Here is a 23,776-nt window from a genome sequence, read left to right as displayed (position 1 = left end):
GTCTCGGTGTCATATTAATAGCATTTTGGACTTGCAATCTTTGATCTTACACGACTGGGCTCAGAATCTCAGATTCTAAGGACACTCCTCTGTGGCTCCCCAAGGTTGGTCCATGGCCCCTCAGACTGGAATCATCCACATTGCCCCTCCAGAGGCCCTGGTTCAGCTGGGGGTCCGGGGGGGAGGCAAAGATGGCTGCTGTCCCCGGTGTCTATCCTGCCTACCACGCAGTAAGAGATCTCTGGCCTTCATCTGGACACTCAGCTGCCCAGGGCAAGAGCTTTGTCTCCCTGCCTCTCTTGTAGCTGCTGGGTTTAAGTTCTGGCAGGTAGAAAGTGAGTGGGAGCCGTGTGGGTGTCCCTGGCATGCTGCTTTACAGGTGGGGCATGCCTTGCCTCCCCATTGCCTCGGTCTAGAATGCAGACATGGCAGTGAGCCATTCTGGACCATGAGGACAGGGCAACGTCTTAGGGACTGCAGAGCAGCAAGAAAGGAGCCTGGGCCCCTCCAGCTTATCCGGATGATGTCATTTGGAGGCTGTGTCCCACACAAACAAACTCTCATCCTAGCTTATAAAGTAGGTCGCAGGTGGGGCTCAGGAAATTTTGATGAGCTCCCAAGGGATTCACAATAGCTGTGAGAGTCTCTGCTTTCCTCCGACCTCCTTGCATCACGTGGGCTCTGCCTGAGCACTGTTTTTCCTCCTCCTACATCCCCAGCAGGCAGAGAGCAGAGCTGGAGAAGCCAGCTAAGGGGTGCGAGCTGGGCTCATGGTGGAGGTGGGAGAGGAGGTGAGATTGAAGGAGCAGAATGGGACACAGAAGGGGTGTGAGCGTGCGAGAAGCCATCTGAACCGGAGTCCCTCATCTTGTACAGAGATGCAGCCACATTTAGGTGAATGTCGACGGACTGATTTTGAGACCCTGCATGGTCACAAACACCAGAGAAAAGGTAATCCAAGGGGAAATGCCTTGAGATGTCTCCAGGGTCACAACACACTTGGAAAACATCAGTGCAGGACCACTGAGAGTCAGTCCAGTGGTCACAACAATGGAGGTGCCACCCTCGACATGCAGGAGTCACTGAGGGGAAACCTACTGCAGTTCCCCAGCCAGCTGGGCCCTCTCCCTGGAGCCGGAAGGTGGGCCCTCGGAAGTCAGGCCCAGGCACTCACTGTAGAAGGTGGTCAGGGCCACAGGAGGCTGGGTTCTGAAGTCATAGTGCTCATAGTCTGAGTCCGAGCTGGAATTCGAGTCTTCGGGGGGCGGGGCCTGGACCTGGATGGGCAGCTTGGGAACTGGGGAGAGAACAGAGTTGAGGCATAGCAAGGCAGAGCACAGAAAGGAGCAGAAAGAGGCGGCAGGCAGCATGGATGGTGAGGACCAGAGACGGAGGGGCGGGGAGCATGCCAGGCAGCCCACCTTGTGCAAGACTGTCAGGCCTGGGTTGTCTAAGCTCCCCCCATCCATTTCAAACACAGGAAACTAAATAACAATTTTTTTTTAATTTAACAAACACGTAGTAGTCACTACAGGCCAGGCACTATTCCAACATTTACAAATATTGGGATGTCCAAAAAGTTCATCCAGGTTCTTCCATAAGATCTTACAGAGGGCTTCCCAGGTGGCTCAGTGGTAAAGAATTTGCCTGCCAATGCAGGAGATCTTATGGGAAAAAACCCTAATGAACTTTTTGGTCAACCCAATATTATCTCATTTAGTGCTCATAATAACTCTGTGAGGCAGCTACGTTAGGGTCCCCATTTTACAGCTGGGGAAACTGAGGCACAGAGAGAGTCTCACATAGCCCAGAGAAGAGGCAGTGTGGGCTCTTAATCTCTACACCATGATATTCAGTGAGTGGCCGCTCTGAGCTTACCCTTGTGCTAGGTTCTGTGTTCATATTCTCTTCTCAAATATATGGATCCTGTGTGCAAAGAATCTTTATAATATTTCTCTGAGTTTTGTATTGGTTTTGTGTCATCGAACTCTTTCAAATAAAGGTGATTTAATACTTTCATAACACCATGGGATTAAACTCGAACGCCTTCACAAGACTTTGAAGAGATATACATCAGTATATCATTAAAGATGGATGACTGATTCCTTTTTTTATTTGGAAAATATGAAATACATTTATGTTCCAGGAAAACTTTGATGGGGCTCTGCAGACAGGCTGATTCTGGGCAGACTGTTAGAAGAGGTGATGATGTCACAAACCTACTGGCCAATTAGCAGAACAGAGCTCTCCTTGAGAACTAAGGTCCAAAATGCCTTGGGCCTGTTTTGGTCCAGAATTCAAAAGCCTAGAGCTCTAGAATGAGTGCACTGGAAAGTCATCTGCCCACTGAGGCCCAGACTGAGGCTAGACTTGTTCAAGGTCCCATGAGCATGCGTGGGCTGGCCCAGGTCTCTTCTCCAGCTGGGGCACTGCTTTGACCTAAGCAGTACTGACCCTCCAAAAAGTATTCCCTTTTTGACCTCCCCTGCCCTCCCCAACCCCAGGACAGGCGACATCCTACCTTCTTTGGCAATGGTGATGGGGACCTCTTGATAGTTTTCCATCCCTGCCGGGGTGGTGGTGGGTGAGTGCTGGTGGTTTACCACAGCAGGGAGGGCTGAGGGAGGGGAGGCAGAGATTCTACAAGTCACTTTGTGTGCCTTTCCAGTCTTCCTGGTTCTTTTCTGATAGAGACGCTTCCCTCCCACCTTCCCCGCCCCCATATGCCCCTAAACACACACACATACAATGTGGTCCTCCCGTGGACCACTTCTGAAGGGCATGCTGGGAAAATCCTTCCCATCAGGAGGTGCTTCTTGGGACCAGGGCTGGATGGCCATTGCTGGATCACCTTCACTCCTGCTGGTGACCCCCATGGCTCACGTCCCCCTGGGAAGACTGAACCTCAGGTCTGCTTGTTTTCATCCCTGGGCATTTCCTGTGGCTCCCAGGACTCTGCACCTACCGTATTTTCCTTTCATTCTCAAGAGGATGATGGCTATGAAAACAAGTGAGATGAGAAGGAGAATTCCCAGAACGATGCAGGGGATGAGGAGCATTAGCTCTCGAGATTCCCAGTCCTTCGTTTTCACAATCACAGAAGAGTCTGGAAGAAAGAACCCCAAATCAGGGAGAAGGAGGAATGGACATGGACTTTTCCTTGTCTGTTTTACCTCTCCTTCCTCTCTGCACCTGACCCACTTCCCTTTGGGACCTCTCCTCTTCCTCCCTTCTTTTTTCCCAATTTTCCAATCTGCTTTTAGGTGCCCTGTATATAGTGTGTGTTCAGTCATGTCTGACTCTTTGTGACCCCCTGGACTATAGCCCACCAGGCTCCTCTGTCCATGGGATTTTTCAGGTAAGAATACTGGAGTGGGTTGCTATCTCCTCCTCCAGGGGATCTTCCCAAGTGAAGTCGCTCAGTTGTGTCCGATTCATTGTGACCCCATGGACTGTAGCCCGACAGACTCCTCCATCCATGGGTTTCTCCAGGCAAGAATCCTGGAGTGGGTTACCATTTCCTTCTCCAGGGGATCTTCCCAACCCAGGGATCAAATCCACATCTCCTGCGTCTCTAACACTGGCAGGCAGATTCTTTATCACTGTACCACCTGGGAAGCCCATCTGGTATATAGTAGGTGCCTGAGAAATGCATACTGAATGAGTCATTGAATGAAACTTTCTCCTGGCCACCAGCCCACATGGATCTGTCTCTGTTCAATAATCACTGAGCACCTACAATGTGCCAGGCACTAGACCTGAGGAGACAAATAGGACAGTAGTGTCACAGGCCTTGAGGGTCTCTGTCTCTGTCTAATGGGAAGATGGATGGACAAGCTGACTCAGTCCAATTCAGTGAGATGCCTGGTGTGATGAAAGTATGGACAGGTGTGCATCCCTCCAAGCGACACTGATTCTCTGTGGGTTAGACCATGGCTGGATTCCCAGAGAAGGTGGCTCTGAGCCTCTGCAGGCAGGGAACAGATCATCAGGAGAGAGAGATCTCCTTCCCTTGGCCCAGATGCATCCCCCCTACTGGAGGTGCACTCCCTGAGGGCAGGAGTGAGGGCCAGAACTCCAGAACTTCCGGCCCTGAAGCCCTGGTGTGACTGTTTGCCTTCCCCTCCCTCCTGGCCCCACCCCTGCTGAAAATAATGCAGAGCAGAGAATGGATGGAGGCCACAATGAAACCCTAACCCTCATCACCCCAGAGACATGAAGCATCTCCTGCTCAGTGCAGAAGGCCTGGGGTGTGCAGACTGCAGGGCTGGAGGAAGGGGAGTGACAGTAACATGGGAGGCTGGGGGGATGAGCTCACCCAGGCCCCCTGACTGGCAGCAGTGTCTGCTCCCACTAGGAGGATCACCCCTCTCCCCGTCCTCACTTTCTCTCCTCCTCTTGAAAATGGAGCAGTTTGGGCCAGGGTGGGAACTGGATGTAGCAGCAGGAAGAAGGTACAAGGCAAAGACTGGGCTAGGAGTCTGGGGGAGACCTGTGAACATGAGCCAAGAGGGTCAGGGGCTGAAGGAGGGGCTGAAGGAGGGGCTGCTGGATCATGGGCTGGAGTGTGGTCCTTGGAGAATAGGTCTCCATAAGTGCTTTGCTCCTCTGAGGGTAGCGTGGTCCCCTACCCCAACCTCAGTAATTAAAAGTGTGAGAGGGTACGTGTAGGGGTCCTGATAGGAGCTCACCCTAAAGCTTTTCATTCCCTTTCTATGCCTTATCCATAGCCAGGTTCTCTGGCAGGACTTGATGGCCTTCTGTCCCCTCCCCAAGCTACCCATTGCCTCTGGAGAGGATCTGAAAGAGGGAGCCAGGAGCAGAGTGAGGAGTAAGCCTATGAATGAGGGCTGACCCCTGTGCTTATCCTGGAGCTGCCAAGGGGCTCCACACCTGGACTAAATCAATAAACAAGAATAACTGATGTCCAGGTAGTGCTTACTGTGTACTGAGCCCTGTTGTGAAGTGTGCTCTTCACCAGAAACTCACAGCAACAGTACTAGGTGAGAAGTACTGTGATTCTCATCTTCATTTTGTAGTCTAGGATCTGAGGCTCAGAGAGGTTAAGAATTGCCCGGCATCACACAGCTAGCAAGAGGTACAGCTGAGGGTTGGGCCCCAGAAGTCGACTCCCGTGATGGCTAAGCTACACACAGCTGGAGGACAGACCAAGTGTGGATTCGGAGTTAAGAGCCTCAGATGCAGGTTCCAGGCAATGGTGGCAGGCTGGCAACCCACCCTCTGAGCCTGAGCTGCTACTTCTGTGTAAGGGTTGCGGGAAGACCTCCCCAGGGGGCTGCTGGGAGGATTAAAGGGTTGGGAAATAATGATGGTAAAGCCCTGGCCAGTGCCCAGCACATTATAAACACACTGGCTGCTACCCTCAGCGTCCCCACTCTCTGGCTGGTGTCAGATCAGCTCTGACTCTCTCTAGCTCTGTCCTCCTGCCCTACTCGCGCTCATGGAGAGTGGGAAGAGGACTCCTGCCCATGGAATGTCAGGATTCACGGAACTGTGGAGCTGACATGCAGAGGCAGATGAAATGAGCAGAGCACAGAACACCCAGAGAGCCCAGGGACAGTTGGGGAGTCAAGTTCATTGTCTGGAAGTGGGGGGTTGGGGGACAGACCATCAGACCCCTCTCTCAGACACACACACACATACACACACCATGCATGCATGCAAACAAGCTTCTGAAAAACTACCCCCCGGGATACTCACCCACAGTGACCGGCTGACCACTTGCAGGGACTTCAGTAATGGACAGATTGAGCAGACTCCGGGCACCTGTTAGAAAGCACCGCTCATTCACTCAGCACATGCACCCAAACACCTGGGTGGCTGGGCTTTGTGCTAGAAAGTGGACAGGACAGACAAGTGGCCTGAAACTGGGGGCGTGTTCCCACCGGGGCACATGCTGAGTCCCACACCCCACAATAAAGAGGATCTGATGGATTAAATGCAAGGATGATTCTTTGGTTAAAATAAAGAGCTAATGAAAGAATTAGCCCTTCCTTCTGTACAATCTGCTAGAGAACCCAAATATTTCCCCTTTCCATCTTGTATTGAGTTTGTTCTTCACACCTGCCTCAAGAAGTGGGAAGCTGACAGTCTCATCATTATCATAATCATTTGACTGGTAAGGGAGGGGGCTTACCACATTCCATAGTGGATACTGTCTGATTTCCTAGCTACTCTGTGAAATGCCTGGTATCAACATCTGCATATTCATGAATGAAGCCTCCCAGCTGGTAATCAGCAGAGCCGGAATTCATAGCCTGGTGTCTGAACTCCACAGAGATGCTGACACTGTGTTTGTTCAAGTCTAACGCTTTTGCTTCTTCACATTTTAACACCTCGGAAATTAGGGGTGGTAATATCAATCAATTCAATTGATGGCATATCAAGAGTTTATTTTGGCAGCGTTTTTGTCCCCGATGGTGCATAAAAGAATAACTGTGAAAGTGAAAGTTGTTCAGTCGCATCCAACTCTTTGGGACCCCATGGACTAGTCCATGGAATTTTCCAGGCCAGAATACTGGAGTGGGTAGCCATTCCCTTCTCCAGGGGATGGCTTCCCAACCCAGGAATCAAACCTAGGTCTCCCGCATTGCAGGCAGATTCTTTATCAGCTGAGCCACCAGGGAAGCCCAAGAATACTGGATGGGTAGCCTATCCCTTATCCAGTGGATCTTCCTGACTCAGGAATTGAACCGGGGTCTCCTGCATTGCAGGATTCTTTACCAGCTGAGCTACCAGGGAAGCCCAATAACAGTGTGACTTATGATCAATGCCATCTTAGACTCGGTGAAACCCAATTCATAGAGCAGGTAGGAGGCTTTGCTGAAATCATACCAAGTCCCAAGGAATGCCTGGCACCTGATTAGGGCTCCAGACACTGTAGCCCTATTATTAGTGTCTTCTAATTTTTCTTTTTACAGTGATCACCAGCCCTAGGATAGCAAATTGATTTTGTTTCCTGAGCCAACTCCAGTCACTAGGGAACACTGCTTCATATATAATAATGCCTTAATAAAGATTGGATTCATGATTCTGGGGCTGTGACAAGGATCTGGGGAAAAGAATACCTGATCAATACTGTGTACCCTGGGCACGGTAAGGGCCATGGTCCCTCTTATGCCAGTATTTGTCATTCCTAATCTAGCCCAACCTCTGGTCCTTGGGCTACAAGTTCTCAGGTTGTGGATTCAGATGGAATTCCTGGGGATGGGACAGTGGAGTGGGGAGGAGGAGAAGGGGTACCTGAGCAGAGGACCCTGGCTGCCTGGGACTGTCTGCAGAGGTTGGAGTTGTTGAACCGCCAGAAGCATTTGGAGAGGGTGGACTCCTTTCCCTTGCATGAGTAGAACATCTTGCCCGACAAGGAGTGGGGCAGCCCCTTGGGCACCCGGGCCACGGTCCCACAGCCCAAGTCCTGGCAGAGCACGTTGGCCTCTGAGTCGTACCACTCACTGTCACACACTGTGTTCCAGACCCCTCGGAAGTACACCTCCACCTGCCCCTCACAGGGGTCAGTGCCCCCGGTCAGGCGCCAGGACTGGTGCTCTGCAGGGGGTGCGGGGGGTCAGAGTCAGGTCAGGATCCTTTGGGTGGAAACCCCCACCAGCCCTGACCTACGGATGCAGACTCCCCAGAGCCAAGGGGTCTCCAGATGCTCTCCCTTCTGCCTCTGCACGCCCCTCTCGTCCACCCCGTCTGCTCTGGCTGACCCTGTGCTGTCTACATCTCTGCTGCTCAAAGCGTGGTTCAAGGACTGGCAGCTTCGGCATTACCTGGGACCCTGTTAGAAATGCAGACTCTCAAGCCCTGCCTCAGATCTACTGACGCAGAATGTACCTTAGACAAGATTGCTCCTCCCTCTCCATTCTCGGGCTCGAGAAGCCCTGGCTGGACCAGAACCTCATTCCTCATCGGGGGAGCCGCTGACGGCCTCCTCAGGGCCTCCCTGCCTCCAGCTCCCCTTGCTGCACTGAGCCAGGTGACCAACTCTCACTCAGGAAGAGTCTTGTCTCTAATGTCACCCATTCCAGGAGGCGGGCAGGCTTCACCCTCCGCCTCTGCGCTGTCTGCTGCCTCTTAACCCCACCTGGCTGCCTTTCGTAGGTCATGTGCCACTCTCTCTCCTGGATTATGTTTGTTTGGGTCTCACCTTCCCTTTGGACTGGGACCTCCCACGGGCAGGGTGGGTCTCTCCAGCACTCATGGAGGCCCAGCAGGCCTATAGTGAGTGCTGGATGACCCTGGTTCAGCATCACCCACTCACCTGAACACACCACTCCGGCATCCTCCTTGTGGCCACAGTACCCATTTCCGGGCAGCCCCGGGCAGTGCCACAGGTAGGTCTCCAACCCGGTGCAGTTCACTTGGTCCCAGTGGATGTGTCCTTGGCCAGGGGCGAAGTGCAAGCCGGGCAGGGCCTGGACGGCCCAGCCGCAGCCCAGCTGCCGGCACACCACGTGAGCATCCTCCAGGTCCCATGTGTCGTCACACACCGAACCCCACTGGCCGTGCTCCAGCATCTCCACGCGGCCCTCACATGGGCTGCCACCACCCACCAATTTCAAATCGCGTTTATCTGGGGATGGGAGGAGAATGGGTTTGGGGATTGGAGGGAAGAAGTAGAGGAAGGGAAGGGGTGAGAAGATTGTCGGGACTGGGCAGGGGAGTGTTTCCCCAGGGTTGTAGACCCAGGGAGAGGGGCTTGAGAAGACTGGCTGTCAAGGCTGGAGACCTAGGGTTGGGGAGCCAGTGGGAGGGGCTAGTAGCCTGGTGGGCGGTACTGAGGAATCTCTCTGGGCCGCGTGGGCTGGCTGAGGGGCAGACTAGTGGGTGGGGCTAGAGACCCGGTGGGCGGGGCCTGAAAAGCCTAGGGGAGTCGAAGAGCTAAGAGATGCTGGGAACCTGGCGTATTTATGTACTAGGGGCTAGGGGCGCTGCTGGCGCCTCCGGTGTTGGAACCAGTTGTATAGTTGTATTTGCGTCGCTGGTGGGTGGGGTTTCAGTTCAGAGGGCGATGCTTGGGCCCAGGGGCCAGAACAGAGGACAGGAGGGAGGGGCAGGGGCCGAAGGCTTGGGAGGTAGGACGGGCAGGGGGCCTGGCGGCCGGTGCGGGTTGGTCCGCTCGTACCTGTACAGTTGACCTGGGCAGGCCACTCGTCGCTGCGGCAGTCGCGCTCCACCACCTTGCAGCTCAGCCATTCGGGGCCGCTGCACTGGACGGCAGGGGCCAGGACACTTGTGGTGTTCGGGGCCCAGCTGGCGTTCCCCGCGGCTGCCCAGGCCGGCGGCTCCGGGGTCTGCAGGACCGGCAGTTCCAGCGGGTGAGCCCGGCCACAGTCCAGCGAGCTGCACAGGGCGTGGGAGGCATCGAGCTCCCAGAGCGCCCCGCACACGGGCTGCCACGACTGCTGGAACCAGACCTCCACTGTCCCTTCGCAGCGGGTGCTCCCATTCACCAGACGGACCTGGAGTCGCTCCCCTGGAAGCGCCAGACATCAGCTGAGCCTTGGCAGATGCTGATGCTGCTGACCCCAGGGATGGAAGGGGGTGGAGGGGCGCGGACAGAGGCCAAGGGCTTCACCAGGGATCTGCTGCTTAACCTTGGACGGTCCCCTACTCGCTCTGGACCTCAGCCTTCCTGTCTGCAAAATGGGGGCTGGGCTGGCTCCTCCCCTGACCCTTTGATCCTCCTTACAATCAGGAGAGGGCAGGGCCGAAGGTGATTAGAGGTTAAGATGAGTTAACCCTGGGGTGTCCAGTGCCCACAAACTCTTCTCTCTTGCCTCCGCCTCCAGAGTTACCTTGTGTGAAAGGTGGTTGTGGGCTCAGAGACACCCCCATCCCTCCTCCCCTCTCCCACCCCCACCTCCTCCCAGTACTATGGGGCCATATTTCCCCTCCCAGACTCCTCCACTATTTTGAGGGTACTACCAAGGAGGATGGGATCATGACCCCAGAACCTTGAAAGATGGACTTGGGGCTGATGATGGGGTTAAAGATGGGCCATTTCAGTAGATGGCAGTTCCTCTTCCCCTGAGCCTGCCTCCTGCTTCTGCCCAGAGTTGCACAAGACTTTGCACAGAGTGGATCCTTAAACATCTGTTGAGTTAAATAAGGCCCCATCTGATGGAACCCCAGTACCCCTACCAAGAGTCCTTTAGCTTGTTCTCAACAAATCCTCTTTAAATGCTCACTGAATACTTTGCCCACATGTGCATGATTTTTGATCAATAGCCTCTCAAAGATGGTAGCACTAAGATCTCAAAGTGAAACTAGTAGTGGAACTTTAGGCATTGGGTCAGGAAGGAGAAGTGTTATCTGAAGTTAGGGAACCTCCCTGGTACCATAAAAACCCATTTCCCTTTTCCATCACACCAGCAGACCACCTGCTTGGTCTCAAAAAGCTGCCTATGAGCCCAGTAAGATCTTTCCTCACCTGGCTCCAAGGTCTGGCTCTCTGCACTGGTGGTGCTGGGCTGGTCAGATGGAGTCGGAGATGGGTGACCTGAAATTAACCAGCAACAGCTGTGGTGGGTGAGTGAACTCCAGCCTGAGGAGGGCACACAGGTGAAGGGTAGGGGGCACTCATTGGAGCCTGCAGTGTCTACATGGGGCCTCTGCTAAGACAGGGCCCTCAACCTTGGGTGCATTTACCTCCTTCAGGGCACAGAAATTCTCAGCATCCCCCACTTCATCTATTATTGTGCACACATGCTCAGAAATCAGAGGAGAGCAGAAAGAACAACTGTGGCTTTGGGGCCAGACCCACTCACTGACTGAGTGAGCACAGAGGGGTTGCTCACTGCTCTCAGCCAGAGTCCCAACTTGTTTACAATAACACTTAAGAAAGTATTATAAAGCTAAAAGGAGACAATACCAGTAAAATACTTCACATATATAAGTAGCTCGAAAATGGGAGTTATTATTAGGAAAAACACTTTTGGTTTGGAAAATTTGTTTGAGAAATTCACACCAGACTTTAGCGTAGTTGGCACATCCTGGACTCGGAGCCGTTGGACTACGAAGTACCTTCAGACACTGAGAAACTAACATTTGCTGAGGGCCGATTATATGCCAGGTCTTTACATACAGTATTTCATTTTCCTTCAATAACACAGTGAGGTAGGTATTAGCATCCACTTTTTAGAAATTAGAGAAGGGAAGCCCAGAAAATAGAAATCAGTTGTCTGTGCCAGACTGTGTCCGTTTATTCTTCCAGAGCCTCTGTCCACTTTGCCCTGAGAGGCTGACCTGTTTGGACTACGTCAGCAACTTGTAGGGCCCTTGGGCTTCTGTTGGGCTCAGCCAGTGGTGAGCCCCCACAGAGAGACGAGGGAGGGGAGGAGTGGAGTCGTGGAGTTATGCTCCTGACTTCCTTCTCGTGCGATCCCTTGGGTAGCCTGATCCTTCATCTGAAGGTCATTGCTTATCTCCAGGGGCTCACCTCTGCTTGACTTTCTCCTTCTGGATCTCATTGACTGCTCTGTGGTCTTGTCTCCTCTGGCTAAGGGTGGTGACAGCTCAGCTGCTCCAAGCACCTGGTTATCACATTATTCTTTCCAAATAAGACCCCTTCAAACTCCTATTTTGAAGGTGCCACCTGTTTCCCGTTGGGATGCTGGCTGATACATGGCCTGAAGCCAGCCAGCTAGCAAGTGACAGAGCCAGGATTTGAACTGTCTCTAAGGAATGGGCTCCATGCTGGGCATGGATATTCTGGTTTGCAGAAGCGTAAAGGGGAGATATGGTTGGGACTGTGAGCTTACTAAGGAACTCCTCTGAGGTTCCAGATTCTCCTGTCCTTAGTTTGGAGCCCTTGATGTCTAGGCGGAAAGACGTGTGCCCACTGCCAGGCCAAGGTAGGTAAGAGTCAATGAGCCTCCTCCATCTCTTTCTGCTCTGTTGTGGCCGAATTAGAGATCCTGGATTCCAGATTCAACCACAGGATGGAGGGGGATGTTGACCCATCTTGAATTTTGTGTAAGAAGTGAGGCTTTTTAGTGTTAAGCCACTTAGCGACTCAGCAACAACTAAATGAAGAGTTTTGAGATGTATTTATTATCACAGCCTAGCCCGGCCTGGCCTGAATAATACAAGAGCTGAAGATTCAGGCATGACTACTACACAATCTCAGCCTCATCTGAGAATATTCCATGGACTCACTCCTGGATGAGCATACACGCCTGTGCATGTGCACACACACACACACACGCATGCGCGTAACCTGCAGACATAGCTCCCCTACAAGCATCCAACTAGGCTACTCCATCACTCAGACAGAAAATAATCAGACCTTTAATTGCCTGTTCTCACCAACTCCCTGGTTGGCTGCCCAGCCTGACCTCCTGAGGGTGAAATGACTCAGAGTTCAGAGCACAGACTCTGCTGCTAATATCAGAGTCGGAGCAAGAATTCAGATACCCTCAAGTTAGAATTGCAGAATCTCAGTTCCCACAGCAATGGTCCCAGAACTCCAGTGTAATTGTTATTTCTGTGTGTGCTGAGGAAAGGGGGAGCGGATGGGGGAATTGGAATGCTGGCTGCAGTGCTTGAGTGTGTGATTGTGGGGTGTGTGTGTATGTGTGTATGTGGTTGTGGCAGTATGTGTACCCTGATGTGTATGTCTTTGCACGTATATATGAGTGTGTATGAGGCTGTAACTGTATATGTGTATTAGGGGGGCTCTAGCTTACTTCTCTACACCTCTCTGTGGGTCTGAGAAAATATTTCTCATACATAAAGGCACACATGTTTTCAACTAGATCATAAAACCCTGGAGGGCAGGGCCAAAGTCTGGGTCAGCCCCACATCCCCCAGGGTGCCCAACACAGTGTTTGTTGATTAACTGACTGAGTGAAACAGTGAGCAGGGGGTGTCAACTCCAAGGACAACTGTTGCCAGGGCAGTTTATTAATACCAGCGATACTCTATTTGTTTTCTGTGTCACAGGCATTTTCCTGTCCCTTATCTCAACAAGTGAGGTTGACTTTTGTGTTTGGACTTCTGTGCTGCAGAAACAAAAGCAGACATTACCTCTCAGCCTCCTTCCATCCGGGCCTCAGTTCACAGAGGGCCCAGTGCAGGATCCGCACTTCCCAGAACTCATTTCTGCCTATGTTTCACATTTTCCCATAAATTTGATTCACATTTTTTCTGCAATAAATTCATTTGAAAAGGAAACTTTACCCTGTCTTAAGATTTCACTTTACAATGCAAAGATGCCTGAATGTAAAAATATTCATTACAGTTTTTTGAACAGCAAACAATTGGAAAAAGTGAATGCCCATGTGTTGGGAAAATTGCAGAATAAAGATGGTCCATTTACATCATGACAGCCTTTGTAAAGAATGAAATAGACTTATACCATTTGGAGGGATTTCCATGGAAATTGGTATGATTATGTGAACATGGAGGAATGTATGGAAGAACACAGACCAGGTTATGAAAACGGGTGGTTAGGACTCAGTGCTTCCGCTGCCAAGGGCATGAGTTCAATCCCTGCTGGGGGAACTAAGATCCCACAAGCCAGGTGGCCTGTACCCTGCACTTAGAAAAGTCTTGGACTCGGTCTAATGCTCTGTTGTCTCCATCTCAACATTCTTAACAATTTTGAAGCATAAGATACTGCATTTTCATATTGCGCTTAGCCCTGCAAGTTATGCTGCTGGTCCTGCCAGTGGGAGAAGAGAGGAGGGAGAGAAAAAAGAAACAAGTGATGAAAGAAAGAGAAAAAAGGCTACACTTCAAAAAATCATGTATATAGATGATTGTACACGATTTTATATAGACTCCATCTATATGAGATTAGGTACAGAGGTAGGTATGCAGAAAAATTAGAAAATATAGCAATATAAATGGGTATTTTGTATTGCTTGCCTAAAACAGAAAGGAATTGTAAAAATAAATACACTAAAAATAAAGCCACATTAGGGACTTCCCTGATGGTCCAGTGGTTAATGCTCCATGCTTCCAATGCAGAGTGTGTGGGTTTGATCGCTGGGCAGGGAACTAAGATCCCACATGCTGCACAGTGTGGCCAAAAAATAAAAATGAATAAAGTCCTATATTCTCACACATAAATAAAAATAAAGCCACATTATAAATGTTGAAAGACACACCATCATCAATTAGAGACTCTTTGAGGAGATCAGCAAGAACGACAGAGCCCTGAAAATAAAATAATTGAAAACTTTTCTTGCTAAGTAGCTCAGTGTTATTTAATGCTCAGTTCATTTACCACCTGAAACTCTCCTGTGTGTGTGTTAATTGCTCAGTCATGTCCAGCTCTTTGTGACTCCATGGACTATAGCTCATCAGGCTCTCTGTCCATGGGGATTCTCCAGGCAAGAATATTGGAGTGGGTTGCCATTCCCTTCTCCAGGGGATCTTCGAAACCCAGGGATCAAACCCAGGTCTCCTGCATTGCAGGCAGATTCTTTACTCTCTGAGCCACCAGGGAAGCCTCAAATTCTCTTGTATACCCAGAAAACAGTCTTGAGTTGAGCCCACATTCTGGAAACTTATGGATCAAGAGGGATAAGGAAAGGAGGGGAGGATTTCCCAGCAAGAGGAAAGAAGCTGAGAGAGCTACCTCTGGCCCAGGAAGGTGGCAGCTTTTTTAGGCTAGTCCCAAGCAGAGTGGGGCAGGACGTTACCTGGGGTGGCAAGAGGAAGATGCCAGGGAAGGAGGAAGTGAAGGAGACAGAGGACGGGGAAAATGAATGCACTGCAGAGCCACCTTTCCCAAAGCCCAAGAAAATGGGCCACTCCTCCCCTTCCTGGGTCACCCAGGCCCGTGGGATTGCCCCTTGGCTTCTGGGAAATGAGAGACACAGGGAGGGAGGAGGTACAGACACTGAGGGAAAGGGGGGTGTTTTCCCAGTCGATGCCCCAGCTGGCCAGCCTAGTGTCAGAACAAGGCCTGCGGGGAGAGTTTCAGGTCCCTGTAGGGGCTGTGGGAACTCAGGCCTGGCCACACCCGGCACACCCACATAGGGGAGTGAGATAAACACCATCTACCGTAGCTGAGGGAACCTGCAGCCCCGGCGCCATCGATGTCTCAAGGAACAGGTGGGTGCATGGTAGATGCTCACTGAGTGGATGATGGATGGAGAGATGCTGTGCAGAAGCGAAAGAATGGTGGAGAAGGACTTTCCTGGTGATTCAGTGACTAAGATTCCAGGTGCAGGGAGGCCAGGTTTGATCCCTGGTCAGGGAGCTAGATCTCACATGCTACAACCTGGTGCAGCCAAATAAATAAATTTTTTTTTTTTTTTTTTAATGAAGAAGAAGAACCAGTGTGGGGAACATGGAAGGTGATATTTGATGAAAGCATATCTTTCTTTCTTTAATATCAGTGTAAAGTGTTTGTGAGCACATGTGTCAACAGCCTTAAAAATAAAAAACAAACCAGGCCCTTCTGATCCAGTAATTCCACTTCTGGGAACCTTTCCTAAAGAAACGATCAGGAATACAGTACTACATAGTAGTAAGCATCCCCAAGTCGGAAATTGGAAAGTTCTCAATTATTTTTTTCTGGCTGAGCCCATTTGTAACTATGTGACTCGGGCAAATCATTGACCTCACTGAGCCTCAATGGCCCTTCTGTAAAACAGGAGCAACAAGCACTCACACAGCAGGCTTGCCGTGAGGATTAAGGGAGATGATGCAGCCAGGGAGCTCAGTGCCTTGGAGCACCTTGAGCTGCTGCCCTATTAAGTAAAAAGTCTGAGGCTATGTAGTTTCTAATAGTAAATATAATAACAACAATAACAACAACAAAACCCAACCGGAGACCACTCATTTGTCTAGAAAGAAAGGGGAATTGGTTAGGAAATCACAACATGTAAAAAATATTTGCAAGAAAAAGTAACCAAGAGTTTTTAAGGACATGTTGCTAGGTTAAGTGATCAACTTAAGCAGGGAAAGATCAAAGGCCGGAGGAGAAGGGGACGACAGAAGACGAGATGGTTAGATGGCATCACCAACTCAATGGACACGAATTTGAGCAAGCTCCAGGAGATGCTGAAAGACAGGGAAGCCTGGCATGCTGTAGTCTATGAGGTCACAGAGAGTCGAACACGACTGAGTGACTGAACAACAACGAGCAGGAACACAGTTCTCTCTCCCGCCCAGTGCCCGCCCTGCCCTTGGCTTTAAGCTTCTGAAGGTCTTCCAGAACCCAAATTCAACTCTCTGTTCTAGCCTCTCCTCACACCCTGGACTTTTCCTCTGTGACCCCAGCCAACAGGCAAGTCTGTACTTTGTGAGCAGTTTCATTGCCATAAGTCCTATGAGATTCTAAGCATCCCATGTGTACCCCAAGGCCCACAGACCCCAGTGCAGCGTTCTCCCCAGCTGTTGCTCCGGGGCACTGCTGCGGAAAGGGCAGAGTGTGCTCCTCTCCAGGACTAGGACCAGGCCCCTGGGGCTGCAGAGCCCACAAGCTTTGGGAGCAGCGTGGGCCTGATGGCCTGGACATCACCATGAATCATGTTCATGCAGACCCACTTTTGTTACCTGAGAAAGGTGATGAAGACTAGTTGACTCCAGGATGGCTTGCCTCCCAGGCTGGAGCTGGGGGCCCAGATATTCACAGAGGGCAGCACTGGTTCAGAGAGCGGTCCAGAAATGTCCAACTGACCTCTGGCCCTGAGAGTCACTGGGTGGGCCCTGGACTGCCATTCCCAGTTTGCAGACGGACATTTGGGAGACAACCAGATGGGCACCTAGTGTTCTAGTTGCAACCTACACTGAGAGTCGTTGCCCATCTCAGGGATCTCAAGTTCAAAGGATAGGGAATAAGGGAAGGACATTGTGGTTCTTCCCATTGCTCTGATGGGGAAAGTGGAGGCCCCAAGACATGCCGAGTACCCCCTACAATCTCCAGGCACAGCTCAGTGATACAGTTGACATTTATTCACTACTTTCATACACCAGTCCTTTTAAAAATACTTTAGATGAATTAACTGATTGAATTCTCATAGAGAGTCCACAAAGTAGGGAAACCAAGGAGCAAAAAATTTAGTAGTGATTTGCCTGAGTTGACACAGCTAGAAAATAGCAAAGCTAGAAGTCTAACCTATAGAATCGGACACGACAGCAACTGAGTGACTGAACAAGGATTCGAAACCAGGCTGACTGTTTCAAGAACCCACACTCTTAACCAGTCTACTCCACTGGACTTGAATCCAGCATCCTGCTTTCTGGTTCAGTAACCATGCCGAGGGTAAGGCGCAGAGATCTCTGACCACTCAGGTGGGCTTCCAAACTCCTCCCAACTCTACCATGCTCAGCCAGCCCTGAACTCAGATAGCCAACCCCCAAAGGTGATATATCCCGTTGTCTCCCACATGTCTAGCGGTTAGGATTCCTGGTTTTGACCTAGGCGGTCCGGTTTCGACTCCCCGTGGTGGAGTACCACCCTTTTGGAGAAGGAAACGGCAACCCACTCCAGTATTCTTGCCTTGAAAATCCCGTGAACAGAGGCGCCGTCCATGGCATCACAGAAGAGTTAGAGACGACTGAGCAACTAAACAATAAACAAAGGTGATACGACTCAGCCACCCAGTCAAGCCTCAGGGACCAAGTCCTAAAAGGGCCCTGACTGTAAAGATGCGCAGAAGGGAGGAAACTGTCCTTTCCCAGGGCCGGAGCCTCTGGGATGGCTTGTGTCCCCTGGCCCCACAACAATGACAAGATGAGGTCTGGCAGCCCAGCCAAAAGCGTCCCCACCTCTTCTCCACTTGTTCTCCACACAGCCTGGCTTCAGAGCCACCTGAACTCCCTTGCCTCACTTCTGAGGCCGCAGGAGAACTGGTTGGAAAGGAAGAGCCAATCAATGACTAATACCCCCAGGGAATTTAGGGGGAGGAGCCTGAGCCGAAGAGTATGGAATTCCAGTGAATGGTTTTTTTGTTGTTGTTTTTAGAAAAGTCCTTTGAGGTTGTTGATGGAGAGCAATTATTTTTGTTCTTTGTTTTCTAAGTTTAATACTAGTTTTATTTACTAATAGCTAAGAAAAGCCATTGGAGAAGGCAATGGTACCCCACTCCAGTACTCCTGCCTGGAAAATCACATGGACAGAGGAGCCTGGTAGGCTGTAGTCCATGGGGTCGCTGAGAGTCGGACATGACTGAGCGACTTCACTTTCACTTTTCACTTTCATGCATTGGAGAAGGAAATGGCAACTCACTCCAGTGTTCTTGCCTGGAGAATCCCACGGACGGGTGGGCTGCCGTCTCTGGGGTTGCACAGAGTCGGACATGACTGAAGCGACTTAGCAGCAGCAAGAAACGCCATGACAAATCTAGACAGCGTATTAAAAAGCAGACACATCACTTTGCCAACAAAGATCTGTATAGTCAAAGCTGTGGTTTTTCCAGTAGTCCTGTCCAGATGTGAGAGTTGGACCATAAAGAAGGCTGAGCGCCTAAGAATTGACGCTTTCAAATTGTAGTGCTGGCAAGACTCTTGAGAGTCCCTTGGACTGCAAGAAGATCAAACTGGTCAATCCTAAAGGAAATCAGCCCTGACTATTCACTGGAAAGACTAACGCTGAAGTGAAGGGCCAATACTTTGGCCACCTGATGCAAAGTGCCAACTCGTTGGAAAAGACCCTGATGCTGGGAAAGACTGAGGGCAAGAGGGGAAGGGGGCAACAGAGGATGAGATGGTTGGATGGCATCACTGACTCAATGGACATGAGTTTGAGCAAACTCAAGGAGATAGTGAAGTACAAGGAAGCCTGACATGCTGCAGTCCATGGTGTCACAGAGTTGGACATGACTTTTTTTTTTGTTAAGTCACTTCATCGTGTCCGACTCCGTGTGACCCCGTAGACGGCAGCCCACCAGGCTTTCCCGTCCCTGGGATTCTCCAGGCAAGAACACTGGAGTGGGTTGCCATGTCCTTCTCCAATGCATGAAAGTGAAAAGTGAAAGGGAAGTCGCTCAGTCGTGTCCGACTCTTCGCAACCCCGTGAACTGCAGCCTACCAGGCTCCTCCGTCCATGGGATTTGCCAAGCAAGAGTACTGGAGTGGGGTGCCATTGTGACTGACAACAACAATGATCCTTAGTGGAACAGTAAACCTCTAAAATTCTTTGTTTTCTTTTATAATCTTTATTTTAGGGACTTTCCTGGTAGGGCTTCCCAAGTAGCAAGTGGTAAACAACCCGCCTATCGATGCAGGAGACATAAGAGATGCGGGTTCAGTCCCGGGGTGGGGAAGATCCCCTGGAGGAGAGCACGGCAATGCACTCCAGTATTCTTGCCTGGAGAATCCCATGGGCAGAGGAGCCTTGGGGGCTACAGTCCAGGGGGTCGCAAAGTGTTGGCACAACTGCAGCACACATGCACACACATATATGTATCTATTCTTTTTCAAATCCTTTTCCCATTTAGGTTATTAGAATATTGAGTAGAGTTCCCAGTGCTACACAGTAGGCCCTTGTTGGTTATCTGTTTTAATTTTTCTCTTAAAATATGGTTTTAATGTCTAAAATGTTATTTGTGTACATATGTTTTGATATCTAGTGTTGGACATTTGTTTTCAACATTTTCCTTTTATAATTAATATTGAGATGAATTGCACATTCTTAATTATTTATGTAGAATAAGTCCTAGAAAGGGAATTATTAAATCAAAGGTAATACCCGTTTTTTAAGCTTTGTTACATATTCCTTAATTGCTTTCCAGAAAGTTGCATCAGCTATCTCAGCAGCAAGATTTGAGAATGCCTGTTTCCTGTACCTGCTCCAACATCAGATATTATCGTTTCTCAAACACCATTACCTGAAGCAGGTCACCCTCAGCTCCCATCTGGATGGCTTACAGCAGTCTCTTAGTGGTCCCCAGCCATCATGCTCCCCACCCGTATCAATTCTCCATACTCCCCCCAGACTGATTCTCCTAACATTCCTTCTTAAATTCCATGGCCCACAGAATGAGACCTAAGTGTCCTCATGGCCCATGAGCGTCTTCATGTCCCTTTGGGGTTTCTTTAATCATCTCATCATCCCCTTCTATGCCCCGAACATACTCAACACGTTTCTGCTTTTAGAAGTCCTTCATTTCTCTCTCCGTCTCTGTCTCTCCCCCTCCTCCTGCCTTCCAGTCTCTGCATTTGCAACTTCCTCGGGTTGGAACACTCTTTCCCCTGTTCTCTGGCCAACTGCCTCCTCTTGCATCTAGGCATTTGGGCTTCTTCTTTTTTTCTTTTTCGTTTCTTTTTTTTTTTTACTGGAGGAGAATTTCTTTACAATGTTGTGATGGTCTCTGCATGACTACAGTAATCAACAAGAATTACTCATAGTTGTATATATATATCCCTTTGTTCTTGAGCCTCCCTCCCCCTCCATTCCACACCTCTAGGCCATCACAGAGTGCTGGGCTGGGCTCCCTGTGTTATACAGCAGCTTCCTGCTACTTCTTGATTTTACACATGATAGTGTATATATATCAACGCTACTTTTTCAATTTGTCCTACCCTCTCCTTCCCCATTAGCGGTGTGTACGTGTCAACCCTAAACTCGATGGAAGGCAATTGTTAAAACAACTGGAAAGAAAACCCAGAGAGGCTATAATTCCATTAAAATTAGAAAGAAGCATGGTTGGTTCACACAAGTAATGTATGACTTGATTCAGAGGGAAGAGCTGTGCCCCATCTTTGAAGGGACTTAGAGAGGTTAGGCTGAGTTTATCACAGAGACCGAGGCTGTCCTGGGGGCTCAGTTGGACAGTATGGCTCATGGCTTCCAGAGGTGACCGACATCCATGACTACAGTGAACAGACCAGGCGGCACCCACTGGGGCCTTTCTAAACCCAGCAAGATTGGGCTGAAATCCCCTCCCCCCAACCCCCTGGAAAAAGACAAAGTCAGCAACTTGGTGTCTTAAATGTATTTAACTTATTTTACAAGATTTTTGTTTGTTCCATCTCATTCTCTCTCACTATACTTAGGAAGGGCTTAGGGACACAAGGAAAACTCAAGGCACAGGCTATGGATTGAATATTTGTGTCTTCCTAAAAATTGGCAATGGCACCCCACTCCAGTACTCCTGCCTGGAAAATCCCATGGATAGAGGAGCCTGGAAGGCTCCAGTCCATGGGGTCGCTGAGGGTTGGACATGACTGAGCAACTTCACTTTCACTTTTCACTTTCAATAATTGGAGAAGGAAATGGCAACCCACTCCAGTGTTCTTGCCTGGAGAATCCCAGGGACTGGGGAGCCTGGTGGGCTGCCATCTATGGGGTTTCACAGAGTCGGACACGACAGAAGTGACTTAGCAGTAGCAAAAATTAATATGTTGAAGCCCTGATCTCCACTGTGATGGTATGAGGAAGTGGGGCTTTGAGAGATAACTTGGGTGAGATGAGGTTATGAGTGTGGGGCCCTCATGATGGGGAAAAAAAAGCGAGAGACCTAAGATCTCTTTATCCTGTGAGAGTATAGCAAGAAGGCGGCCGTCTGCAAACCAGGAAGAGGACCCTTACCAGACACTGAAGCTGCTGGCACCTTGATCTTGGACTTCTTAGCCTCAGAACTGTGCGAAACAAATGTTTGTTGTTTAAGCCACAAACATTTAAACCGCCCAGTCTGTGGTATTTTGCTGTAGCAGCCCAAGCTAAGACAGCACATGATTGACAGAGCAAGGTGATGGCAAAGGTTTCAAGGGTCCCAAACCCGAAGGTCCTCAGTCACCCGGGTCAAAGAAATCAACCTTTTTGACTGTCTTTTGTCACCATATTGTACAACCCAGGATGCTCCCCTGCCTGACATCCTCCCTTCATGCCAGACTGAATTCCCCCACTTTCCATCACCAAACCCAGGGGAGGTGAAGGACAACAACTCACAATCTGCATTGAGAGGAAGCTCAAAGATTAGATCAAGCAACACCACCGGCTTTGGGGTATGTTCAGTTCCTGGAACTCCTCTTTTCACGCTCAAGAAAGTGAGGGCGTGTGAGCGACGTTATCCTGAAAGCTGAGAAATGAGTCTATTGCTGGTCCACATTCAAGTCCATTAACATGTGCCGAACTCAGACCATGTGCAGGGCCTGGGGCAGGTATTAGGGAGGAGAGAGTGAATGGGATGATCCCGGGAATGGCAGAATCCACAGCCTCCCTAGCACCGATGCATCTGCTTCACAGTCAGCACTCTCGGGAAATTCTTTTTTCAGGTTCCAACACATTTATTGTCTTGTAGCAACACAGTTACTAGTAGCAAGTTACTAGTGGAACAGTTACTAATATAAGAACAGACATTTTATCAGACATACACATATTCGATGTGAACACAAAAATGAACACAAAAACGTTCAACATCATGAATCATTGTGCTGTACTGTGCTCAGTCGCTCAGTCGTGTCCAACTCTTTGGGACCCCATGGACTGTAGCCCTCCAGGTTCCTCTGTTCACAGGGATTCTACAGGCCAGAATACTGGAGTGGGTTGTCATGCCCTCCTCCAGGGGATCTTCCCAACCCAGGGATTGAAGGCAGGTCTCCCACACTGCAGGCAGATTTTTTACTGTCTGAGCCACCAAGGAAGCTCAAGAATACTGCAGTGCATAGTCTATCCCTTCTCCAGGGGAACTTCCCAACCCAGGAATTGAACCAGGGTCTCCTGCATTGCAGGCAGATTCTTTACCAGCTGAGCTACCCAGAAAGCCCCATGAATCATTAAGGAAACACAATCAGGTGCTGGTGAGCCACGTCTCCACACTTTTAAAACAGGCAATATTCAAAATACTGATAGTGCCAACCAAGTACTGGTGAGGAATACAGGGGAACTGGAATGCTCCTATAGTGTCACTGGGAATGCAAATAGATACAGTCATTCATTTTATGAAACCACATGTTCATATAAAGAGTTTTATGTATATGTTCATAGTAAGCTTATCTGTAATAACCAAACAAGAAACAAACAGGAAGTTCTTTTTTCATGATTTAGAGTGGGGACCTTGGGAACAGACAGAATAGCGATCTGAACCCATCCCTGTCGATCACCAGCTGTGCAACCTTGGGAAAGTCTCTGGGCTCTGTTAGATGGGTTTTAACCTGGCGCTGGGCATAATACATGGACCACATTGGATTGCTTTGAGGAGTGCATGGATGGCATATGTAACATGTTTAGGACTGGTACAGCTGCCATTACATCCCTCACTCTGAAGCTTTGATCCACTTTCTCCTATTCAGTCCTGAATGGACATGGAAGGGCAGCTGACCATTGACTATCTTTATGTTCATCCCAGGCATAAAGATGGATCTGAGGGTGCCTCAGTTTTCTCTGCAAAGGGACAATTCCAGTTCCCCCCAAACATCCTTCTTTCTTCCTGCCTCCCCACCTTTCTTAGGAAGCTTAGCAGAGCTGCCTCACACTCACAACTCACTATTCCCTTCCCCACCTCTACGAACATGTCATCCAGCATTCCTAGAGATGAGATGGGGACTGCAGTTTCCATGGTAACGAGTTCCTTTAAAAGCAAAGGCTCTCTGGTCTTGGCCACAAGGCTTGCTCAGGCTCCCATGCCAGATGATACCTTGCCTGCATCTACCAGATGGTAAGATGGGACATCAGAGAGCATAGAGGATTGTGAAAAAAAAAAAAAAATTCCCAAGGCATAACAGGAAGGATATGACTCCAAGTAAGCCCAGCAGGCCAGAGACACTGGCCTTTTACTAACTGCATCTTCTTGATCCCCCGTAAGAATTCAGACCATGGCAAGAGGCGGACATCCCAATTCAGTTGGTC

General features: G+C 49.9%; 1 protein-coding gene across 7 annotated transcripts in view; it reads right to left on the bottom strand.

Annotated features, from left to right (window-relative positions):
- CD6 (CD6 molecule) overlaps positions 1-23,776 on the bottom strand; it is a 45,686-nt gene that overhangs the window by 2,962 nt on the left and 18,948 nt on the right. For 4 of the 7 annotated variants that reach the window (XM_061406516.1, XM_061406517.1, XM_061406519.1 and 1 more), the window contains exons 2-9: positions 10,457-10,525; positions 9,149-9,499; positions 8,285-8,596; positions 7,264-7,566; positions 5,722-5,787; positions 2,966-3,106; positions 2,522-2,617; positions 1,175-1,297 (exon numbers count right to left, since the gene is read on the bottom strand). In XM_061406516.1, coding sequence (XP_061262500.1) covers positions 1,175-1,297; positions 2,522-2,617; positions 2,966-3,106; positions 5,722-5,787; positions 7,264-7,566; positions 8,285-8,596; positions 9,149-9,499; positions 10,457-10,525 — 1,461 coding nt within the window. The remainder of the gene's footprint in view (positions 1-1,174; positions 1,298-2,521; positions 2,618-2,965; positions 3,107-5,721; positions 5,788-7,263; positions 7,567-8,284; positions 8,597-9,148; positions 9,500-10,456; positions 10,526-23,776) is intronic. The other 3 variants (XM_061406522.1, XM_061406523.1, XM_061406521.1) reach the window with 2 other exon arrangements.

Source organism: Bos javanicus, chromosome 29 (genome assembly GCF_032452875.1).
Source record: "Bos javanicus breed banteng chromosome 29, ARS-OSU_banteng_1.0, whole genome shotgun sequence".
NCBI lineage: Eukaryota > Metazoa > Chordata > Mammalia > Artiodactyla > Bovidae > Bos > Bos javanicus.
This window is presented reverse-complemented; position numbering and strand designations above follow the sequence as displayed.